At 40.6% G+C, this 10000-nt stretch overlaps 2 protein-coding genes across 2 annotated transcripts in view; one reads left to right on the top strand and one right to left on the bottom strand.

The window, feature by feature from the left end:
- LOC113827363 (uncharacterized) overlaps window positions 1-4179 on the top strand; it is a 10088-nt gene extending 5909 nt beyond the window's left edge. Inside the window, exons 3-4 of the mRNA XM_027380244.2 lie at window positions 1170-1329; window positions 2497-4179. Coding sequence (XP_027236045.2) covers window positions 1170-1329; window positions 2497-2846 — 510 coding nt within the window. The 3' untranslated portion in view covers window positions 2847-4179. The remainder of the gene's footprint in view (window positions 1-1169; window positions 1330-2496) is intronic.
- A 363-nt stretch (window positions 4180-4542) lies between these two features.
- LOC113827358 (uncharacterized) overlaps window positions 4543-10000 on the bottom strand; it is an 8159-nt gene continuing 2701 nt past the window's right edge. The window contains exons 4-7 of the mRNA XM_070140377.1: window positions 9230-9378; window positions 6162-6280; window positions 4818-5381; window positions 4543-4703 (exon numbers count right to left, since the gene is read on the bottom strand). Coding sequence (XP_069996478.1) covers window positions 4689-4703; window positions 4818-5381; window positions 6162-6280; window positions 9230-9378 — 847 coding nt within the window. The 3' untranslated portion in view covers window positions 4543-4688. The remainder of the gene's footprint in view (window positions 4704-4817; window positions 5382-6161; window positions 6281-9229; window positions 9379-10000) is intronic.

The following is a 10000-nucleotide window of genomic DNA, read 5'->3' as shown; positions in this document are numbered from 1 at the left end:
TTTATTTTTCTTTTTCTTTTATTTACTTATTTTATTTCTTTTTCTCTTTTTCTTTCTTTTTTTCTTTTTTCTTTTTTCTTTCTCTTTCTCTTTCTTTCTCTCTTACTTTCTTTCTTTCCTTTCTTTCTTTCTTTCTTTTTCTTTTTCTTTCTTTCTTTCTTTTTTTAGCTGAAGATTATTTCATTTTATTTTATTTTAAGGTGATTGTAAGTGATGTTGTTATTGTATTTTTTATTATTATCAGAATCAATGTATTGGCTAATATTGTTATTAATAGAAGTTTCGTTGATTCAATGTGTTATTATCAATGTTATAACTGATGATACCTTTTTTGCTATGATCGTAGTATTTATAATTATTATCCTTACAATCATATTCATCATTACCACCATTTCAGTTGATATTCACAACCACCAGTCATCACAAGTCATCACCAATCATCACTAGTCACCACTTCACCTCTAGTCATTAACAGTCATCACTAGTTATCAATCTTCCCCAGCTATCAATTGTCAATAGTCATCACTAATCACGCCATCACCAGCCATCACTAGTCATCAGGTCATCATAAGTCATCACGAATCACCACTAGTCATCATTTCACCACCAGTCATCACTAGTCATCAATAATCCCCAGCTATCAATTGTCACTAGTCATCAATCGTCACCAATCATCACAAGTCATCACTATTCATCACCAACCGCCACCAGTCCTCACCAATCATCACAACTCATCACTATTCATCACCAATCGCCACCAGTCCTCACCAGTCATCACTCGCCACCAGTCATCACCAGTCATCACCAATCGCCACCAGTCATCACTATTCATCACCAATCGCCACCAATCATCACATGTCATCACTATTCATCACCAATCATCACTAGTCATCACTAGTCATCACCAATCATCACTAGTCATCACTATTCATCACAGGTCCTCACTATTCATCACCACTCGCCACCAGCCCTCATCAATCATCACTCGCCACCAGTCCTCACCAATCATCCCAAGTCATCACCAATCGCCACCAATCATCACCAATCATCCCCAATCATCACCACTCGCCACCAGTTCTCACCAACCATCACAAGTCATCACCAATCATCCCCATTCATCACCACTCGCCACCAGTCCTCACCAACCCCTCTCCCTCCCTCCCCCCCAGTTCGGCAGCTTGGTCCTGGGCATCCCCTGCGTCGCCTGCCTCGCGGTCTTCGGCGTGGTGTGTCTCCTTCTGCCGGGCGTCATCTGGCTCTCGCTCCTGGATGAGGACGATGACGATGCGGAGGACGTGGCACCGGGCATCATCTTGGTGGCACTGGGAGGTCGGTTTGGGGGGGTCGGGGATGGGTGGGTTAAGCGGGGTCGGTCTTTCGTTTTTTTTTTCTTTTTTCTTCTTTTTTCTTTCGTTTTCTTTTCGTTTTCTTTTTTTTTTCTTTCTTCTTCTTTCTCTTTCTATTCTTTTTCTTTTCTTTTTTCGGTTTCTTTTTTTTTCTTTTCTCTTTTCTTTTCTTGTCGGTTTCTTTTCTTTTTTTTCGTTTTCTTTTTTTTCTTTTCTTTTCTTTTTTTTCTTTTCTTTTCTTTTCTTTCTTTCTTTTTCGGTAGTGGTGTTAGGGGGTCGTCTTTTTTTTTTCTTTTTTTTTAGCGTACTTTGTTGTAGATTTTTTTTTTTAATGACGATTAGGGTCAGATTTCAGAATTGGATTGGATTATTTTATTACTTTTGTATCGCGCTGACGAGATCAAGACGGGAAAATGTGCGATAGAAGTGTTTTTTTCTTTCTTTCTTCCTTTTTCTTTAATACAATGACACTTGAACACATTCTCATGTTTTAGAACTAAACTTATTCCCACGACGAAAGCCCCTTGGTCAAAGACAGGGCATCTTTCATTATCTTTTACGTCAGTTCAAGGTGCCCTTAAATAATTGTCAATAATCTGTCAGTATTGTTGCTTTTCTTTAGATTCTGGTAATTCTGAGTTATCATTTTTATCTTTTTGCTTTGTACACTCTACAGGGGGAGAGAGAGTGTTGGGAAAAGGGTACAAGTGTACTTTTTTGTAAACTTTTGAAACTGCTGAAAAAAAAATGGATGACCCTAAAGGTGCCGCCACACTAGCACTTTTTCCGTCAATTTTTTTTTTTTCTGAAATTTTGTCCATTTTTGAGCGAATTGTCGATTTTCCAGTCAGACGATAATGATCGTTTCCGTCTGAAAACCTTTCCGTCAACTTTTTCAGCCAAGCAAAGTCAGATCAAGAGCTATATTCGAGAATGATTGTATTTATGTCAAATAAAATTTTCAAAAAATTGACGGAAAAAGTGCTAGTGTTTCACGGCCTTTAGAGTTATCGGTGGTCTAAGGTGCAAATTTCCTTTATCATGAATTGTATTTGTTTTCCTCTCTCTCCCTCCCCTTAGAGTTATCAGTATTGCACAGATTACTATCATCTGAATTTCCTTTATCATAATTGTAATCTTTTCTTCACAGCTTTCTTCTGCATCATGGCGGGGGCTCTGTGCTGCGTCATCAAGAGGAAATACAGAGAATTCCACGACCAGAACTTCGGCAGCCCCGGCCGTGTCATCGCTACCCCAGGCCAGCTACCCCCCCAGCAGCCCCAGCCCCCTCACCCCGCGGCCATGCAACCTCCCCCTGCGGCCATGCAACCCCCTCCTTCCGCCCCCTACCCCACGGCACCCGGCGAAGGGATGGTGGTTCCGGAGCCCACAGTGCCAGAGGGCCAGATGTACCCCCATGTGCCTGTGGACTACAATGCCGCGGCGCTGCCTCCCAAGGGGGGTCTTCCTCCGGATCAGCCTCCTCCTTATTCTCCTTGAGGAAGTTTGTCTCCGCCCCTCTTCCTCCCGCCTTTATTCTTTCTTCTTTGTCCTTCTTTCTTGGTGAGAGGTTAGGTCCCCTTTCCCTCTCTCCTCTCTTCTGCCACACTTTTTTTTCGTGTGGCGTTATTCCCCCTCTTTCTTTTCTCCTATTTCCCCCTCTTTCTTTTCTCCTCTGCTCCTTCCCCTTCTTTCGTTCTTTCCTTATGTTTCTCTGCTTTATAATCTCCCATTTAAGACAGATTTTTTTCCCTTTTTTTTTTAATCTCCCTTCTTACAATGGGAATTTTTGTATTCAGTTTAGGTGCTTGTGATCGGATTCCATCTTAAGATTTTCGGAATCTGCTTAAGGAATTGTCTTTTGTTTCTTCTGTGGTACTTAGTAGGTTTATAAAGGTTTAACAGAAATCTATGGATTCTTCAACTTTAAGGATTTTATTATTTTTATTTTGAATATTTTCAGTCCTTCCCATTGCTCACATATCATTAGTGTTATTGATATTATTATTATTATTATTATTATTATTATTATTATTATTATTATTATTATTATTATTATTATTATTATTATTATTGCTGTTGTAATTAATATTGTTATTACTATTATTGTCATTAATTCAATGATATCAGAATCATTTTTATAGTCTTAGAAAAAATAAAGGAATTTATCATCATTGACGTAATAACACTACAATGTCTAATATTACTTATGAATCAGAAACACTAGTGACGTCATATATATCTAGATATCATTTATTTTTACATGATGAAACTGATGTGAATTGATACATCATCATCATTTCTATTCTTATAACACGAGAAAAAAAAGATGATTCAGGAATAATTATTAATCTTGTCTTGCCCTTTTTTATTTATATTTTTATTTCAACACGCAGACGACAAAGTGACGTCATACTAGAAGTAGTTCAGCGCCATCTACGTTATGACGTCATAGGTTATGATGAGGTTCCAATTAGGGATTATTGCACATTTTGATCCATCGTATTCCCTTCAGGAGTAAATCACATTAGATTCTCATTATCCTTATTAAATCAATGTTCACACCTGCTACTTACCTTACGCAACACGTAGATTTTTTATTTTACTTTTTATGGCTTCTCGAAAGGTGCTATGGAAGACTTAACTGTACCTTAAATGTTTGTCTGTTTCAAGGTCAAACGGTTCTTAGGTTAAGCTTATCGGAGAGACAAAAGCAAAGTCAGTTTTCTTTGTCTCTTGTCTATAGTGTGTTTGTTAGCCATGTTGTAGAGAGAGGTCTCTATTCATTTGTTTTGTACTGGTTTATACAGTATATTAAATACACTTCGCTATATTTTTTTTAGATTTATTTATTGCATTCCTGTTTTGCGATTTGGATTCACAAAGTATGAATGCATGTATACACACGTGTTTGCGTTTGTGTGTGAGTATGTATGTGTGTATTCAGTATCAATAACGAAATATGCATATGAGGGAAAATGTGTTCATTCGAAAATAGTACAACATCAAGATGATTTTTTTTATACAACAGAAATAATAGGACTGGTAGATAACCCCTCCCCTCCCCTTCCTCTCTCGTGTCTGACAGGAAAATAGAAAACATTAATTAGGCTTTTACTTCATTCACAATTCTTAGAGTAAACACGTATAGTTCAATATGCGTTTTAAAAACTGCGCGCATATATTGGTATAAATATGTATATAAACAATGCTTTTGAATGTTCTGCATCAAGCCTCGGAAGTTATGTAGGGCTATACATCTTCACATTCACAACAAATTCACAGTTATTATTTACTGGCCCATAAATGAGGTCGACGTAAAACAGAATACGGTACATAGGCCTATTCGACCTCGACCTAGAAGAGAATGCGGTACATAGGCCTATTCGACCTCGACCTAGAAGAGAATGCGGTACATAGGCCTATTCGACCTCGACATAGAAGAGAATGCGGCACATAGGCCTATTCGACCTCGACCTCGACTGTGCAGTGTTTTCGACAGATTTCCGAGTCAGCCTTGACGAACGTATAATCCCCATCCCAGTAGTCATAGAGTCGATATCCCTTTTCCCTCATAAATCTGACCAGGTAAGGGTCCTTCCCCTCGGCGGGGTCATGCTGGGTCACGTAAACAATCTTCTTGGGCGGAGGGACTTCTTCTTCCCCTGAATCCTCCCTTCCTTCTCTCCCTTCATCTCCTTCGCGTCCTCCAACCGAACCGGAAGGAGGAGGGGGATGAGGACGAGGTGGAGGAGCACGGAGACCCCAGGGCTCCTCGTAGTGGACCTTGAAGCCCTCGTTGGTCGCCCTGTGCTCGATATTCCACACCGTGACGTCCACTCGATCCCAGGGCAGGTGGAGGAGGATCTCGGCCTCGGCTCCTTCGACGTCGAGGCTGACGTAACCGACGGAGGTGGCGTTGAGGGCGAGCAGGTACGAGAAGAGGGGGAAGCACTGGACCTCCACTGGGATTTTTGACCCCATCTGACCCATGGCCGGAGAGTGGACGCCGGCGAGGTTGCCCGTTGACCTGACCTGTTTGGGGGGAGAGGGGGTGATGGTGATTGTGGTTCTCTTTGTTTGTTTGTGTGTGGATAGTTTGTTAGATTGTGTTTGCTTCTTTGTGTGTGTATTTGTCTGTTTGTTTGTTTTTGTGTGTATTTGTCTGTTTGTTTGTTTTTGTGTGTGTATTTGTCTGTTTGTTTTTGTGTGTGTATTTGTCTGTTTGTTTGTTTTTGTGTGTGTATTTGTCTGTTTGTGTGTTTTCTTATTAACTTTGTTATTCTTATTTACGTCGCATCTTTTACGCTTATATTAATTTTCTTATTTACGAAATAGATTGGAGAAGGAAATTGTAAAGAAAGAAATAAGAAAATAATGATAAATGATATGAGGCTAAATAACCAAGATAAAGGAAACGACAAAACAAAAGGGCAATAAGACGAATTAGATTAGAAAGGAAACATGAATAAAAAGGTAAAAATCAAGGAAAGCGAAAGAACAAAAAGAAGAATAAATTGCAAAGACAAAAACATCAATAAAAAGGGCGATAAAAAAGACACAGAGAAAGAAAGAAAGGGAAGCGAGAAAAGAGAATAAAAGAAAAGAAAAAAATGAAAATTAACAAAATATCAGAAAAGAAAAGAAGTAGTACGAGCAAATAAGAGAGAGAGAGACAGACAGACAGACAGACAGAGACAAAGAGAGAAAAAGAGAGAGAGACAGACAGACAGAGAGAGACATAGAGCAAAACAACAAACACCTCCACCCAAGACAACAAAACCCAGAAGAAAAACAAGGAAAAATCACCCTTACCAACAAGGCAGCCGCGACATCTCGATCATCTCTCGGCTCATAAGTCTCGAAGGTCAGTCTCTCGGCGACGTTGGAGGGGGAGAGACACGTCTGGGAGCTCCAAGACTTCCGGTTTTTACCTGAAGGAGGAAAAAGGGAGAAAAGGGGGGATTTTTGAGGGCTGAATTTTTTGGGTTTGTGGGCGGGTGGGGGAGGACGGGGGTGTATTGTGGTTGTGGGTATTTTTCATGTCGGGAGGGGTTGGGGCGGGTATGTTCTGTGGGGGGAGAGTTGAGGGAATTTTCTGGTGTGGGGGGGGGAGGTATTTTTCGATCTGTGGGGGAATGTCGGTTATTTTCTGGTCTGTGGGGTGATTTTCTACTCTGTGGGGGAGGTTTGGGAGTATTTTTTCGGTCTGTGGGGGAGCGTAAGAGTAATATTCAGGTTCGTGGGGGTGATTTTCTGGTCAATGAGAGAGGTCTGTGAGCTTTTCTTGGTCTGTGGAGAAGTTAGGGAATAATTTTCAGGTCTGTGGGGGAGAGTTGAGGGATTTCTAGGTCCGTGGGGATGTTTGAAAGTAATTCTTAAGTCTGTGGGGGAGAGTCGAGAGAATTTTTCGGTCTGTGGGGGAAGTCTGTGCGTATTTCTTCGGTCTGTGGGGAGGCTTGAAGGTATTCCTCGGTCTGTGGGGGCGTGAATGAAAGGATTTCTTTTCTGTTCTACGGGAAGGTTAAGGGGAATTTACCGCTTTTCTAGGGATATTTGGGGGAATTTATCTGTTCTTTGGGGGAGATTCGGAGCGACTTTGCTCGTGGTCTCTTGAAGGTATTTGATTACTCTAGACCCAAGGAAAAAATGGGGGAATTGCTATGATTTGTAGGGAGATCGTGGGTATTATTCTGTTATGTGGGGATATTTATTTTACGAGGAGGTGTGTGGTTATTCCCCTATTATGTAGAAAGGCCTAGGGAATTTTCCTGTTCTGTGAGGAGCTCTGGGGGCATTTTCCTTGCATTGTGGAAAGGCTTTAGGGTATTTTTCTGAGGGCATTCTATAACATTTATATTCTACTTTGTTAAAAGATTATGTTATAAAGTCTAACATTTATTTATTCAATTAATGGCTCAAATATCTATATATTTGTTTCTCCTATCTATCTATCGATGAATCTGTCTATCAATTTACAGTTGACTCATTCATATATTCATCTGCCTATATATATATGTGTGCGTGTGTGTGTGTGTGTGTGTGTGTGTGTGTGTGTGTGTGTGTGTGTGTGTGTGTGTGTGTGTGTGTGTGTGTGTGTGTGTGTGTGTGTGTGTGTGTGTGTGTGTGTGTGTGCGTGTGCGTGTGTGTATGTGTGTGTGTGTGTGTGTGTGTGTGTGTGTGTGTGTGTGTGTGTGTGTGTGTGTGTGTGTGTGCGTGTGTGTGTGTGTGTGTGTGTGTGTGTGTATGTGTGTGCGTGCGTTCGTGCGTGCGCGCGTTTGTATACGCACATACATATCAAACCCTGTTTCATTTAGTCCACATCCATGAATATCTACCTCAATTGGACTCAAAAATATTAACTACAATCTTCAAAAGCACATCAATTACTCAATACGGTAATGGAACACTTCGCACGATTAAATTTCTCGGAACGGCGTGTCTTAACGACTGAACAAGCCATCGACTAATACGAAATGGGTTCTCAGAAAGACTTGGTGCTCTGACGTCATAGCTCGTGCTTGAGTCGTCACAGAGAAGATGATGAATGAGGGAGATGGAAAGCCTGATAATAGTAAGAAAAGGAAAGGCACTAGAGATGTAATTCATTGATTTTTTTTTCTTTATTTGTTTGTGTTGGTGATTCGTTTCCGGTTGGTGTCTAAGAGCAAATGTCGCTACATATGTTTAGCGTAAATTGCTTCTTGTTAGCAGGTATGTTAGTTATGTTTTATATTTTTCTTAGTTTGGTAATTTTTTTTCTTTTTAATTTGGCTGTGTTGTGATGTTTTTGGATCATTATTTCCGGTTTGTGTCTAATAGCAAAGGTCGCTACATCTGTTTAGCGTAAATTGCTTCTTGTTAGCAGGTATGTCCGTTATGTGACCAAAACACGTATTTTAATTTCGTGATGTTTCATCTAAATAGAAAAATATATCTATGATTATTATTTACGATAGGAATGTAATATTTCGTCATATTAGGGTATGGTAACACTTTCTCAAGGTTCTTCAATTTGATTTGTCATTTATAAATAACAATGACTACGATTATGGTGGTTGATAATGATGATAATAATAATGACATTGATATTCGCTGAAATATATTACGTATGGAAATCACTCTTTGTAACATCTATTTTTGTTCATTTGTCCCCATTTGGTCAAAATTGTAAAATGACTCTATTTATTATTTCAGAAATACAGGCATTTGACTCATGATAAATGTTATGAATACTAGAAATGCACAAATTAAGAGCTATTAACACTACGAAAATGACGCGTCATAAGTTCACCAACATTTTCTATTTCCAATGCCCATATAATATTAACATATTTCGCTCACTTCAATCATCAAAAAAAAAAAAAAATCATGACAATAATCTATCTATCTATCTATCCATCTATCTATATCTATCTCTATCTTCATCCCTAAAAAGGACGCCAAAAATCAACAAAACGCCAACAGCAAGCCATAAGCGAGAGGAACCCGTCCACAAACAACCAATAAAGTACCAAAAACAAGGTCCTTTAAGACTATTTAAACACCATAACCGCCAGTCGACCAACAGCAAAGCATAAAGCCTGAGGGTAACGCTAGATCAGGAGCAACTCGGGGAGGTGTCATAGCGTCTGATTCTATTTATTAGAAAAAAAAGAACATGCGGTTTATTTTGATGACGTCACAGAAGTTACGGATAATTTTGTGAATATGGTCGATCATTTTGGTCTCTTCACTTTAAAAAAAAAAGATGGAAAATGATGCATTTAATGGCTATATTTCCACCGAACACTCTCACCAAAGCAGTCGCCATGACACCTCGAATTGCTACTGATCTAGCCTTTCCCACAAGTCTAAGGGAGGTGCGTGTGAGGCGAACCCACCTGGCAACGCAGCGTATAAGAGAGGGTCAGCCTCGACCAGCAGCCCAGTCCAGCCGAGGTCCTGCTCCAGGTACAAGGTGTTGGAGATGAACTCGCCGTCCAGAGCCCCAGCCTCGACGAAGAAGTGGGGCGGTTCGTCGGAGAATAGTCTGGAAGGAGATGAGGTGATGAGGTGATATGAGGGGGAGAGATGAGGAGGGGGTGGGAGATGGGGGGAGAAGGAGAGGGGAGCGGAGATGGGGGAAGAAGGGGTATGGGAGATGGGGGGAGAAGGAGAGGGAATGGAAGGGGGAGGGGAGAAGTTGAGGGGATGGAAGGAGGAGGAGAAGAAGTAGATGAGGTGATGGGTGAATAAGGTGGGGGAGGGGGGGGGCAAGGGGAAGAAGGAAATGAGGTGATGGGGACATATAGGGATTGGAAAGGGGGAGGGGGAATGGGTGGATGAGAGAGGTGGAGGAAAGAAGAGGGAAAGAAGGGCGGAAGTGAGAGGGGGAGGGGGAAATAAGGAGAAGGGGGGAAAGGTGAAAGATTGGAGATAGGAGAGAATGAAGGGATAGAGAGGAGTAAGGAACAATAATGGAAACATTACGGAAGCAGAGAAAGAAAGAGAGAATGGGGGATGGATAAGAATATGAGTGAATAAAGGAATAGGAAGAAGTGAAGAAATAAAAAAACAACTGCGAATAAGAGAAAGGGAGAGAGGAACAACAGATAATATAGGCTGGAGAAGAGAAATAAGGGAAAGAGTGAATGAGAGAATTTGAGACGAAG

This window comes from Penaeus vannamei, chromosome 3 (assembly GCF_042767895.1).
Source record: "Penaeus vannamei isolate JL-2024 chromosome 3, ASM4276789v1, whole genome shotgun sequence".
In the NCBI taxonomy this organism is placed as follows: Eukaryota; Metazoa; Arthropoda; class Malacostraca; order Decapoda; family Penaeidae; genus Penaeus; species Penaeus vannamei.
The sequence above is the reverse complement of the archived record's forward strand: the minus strand, read 5'-3'. Positions and strand labels throughout refer to the sequence as shown.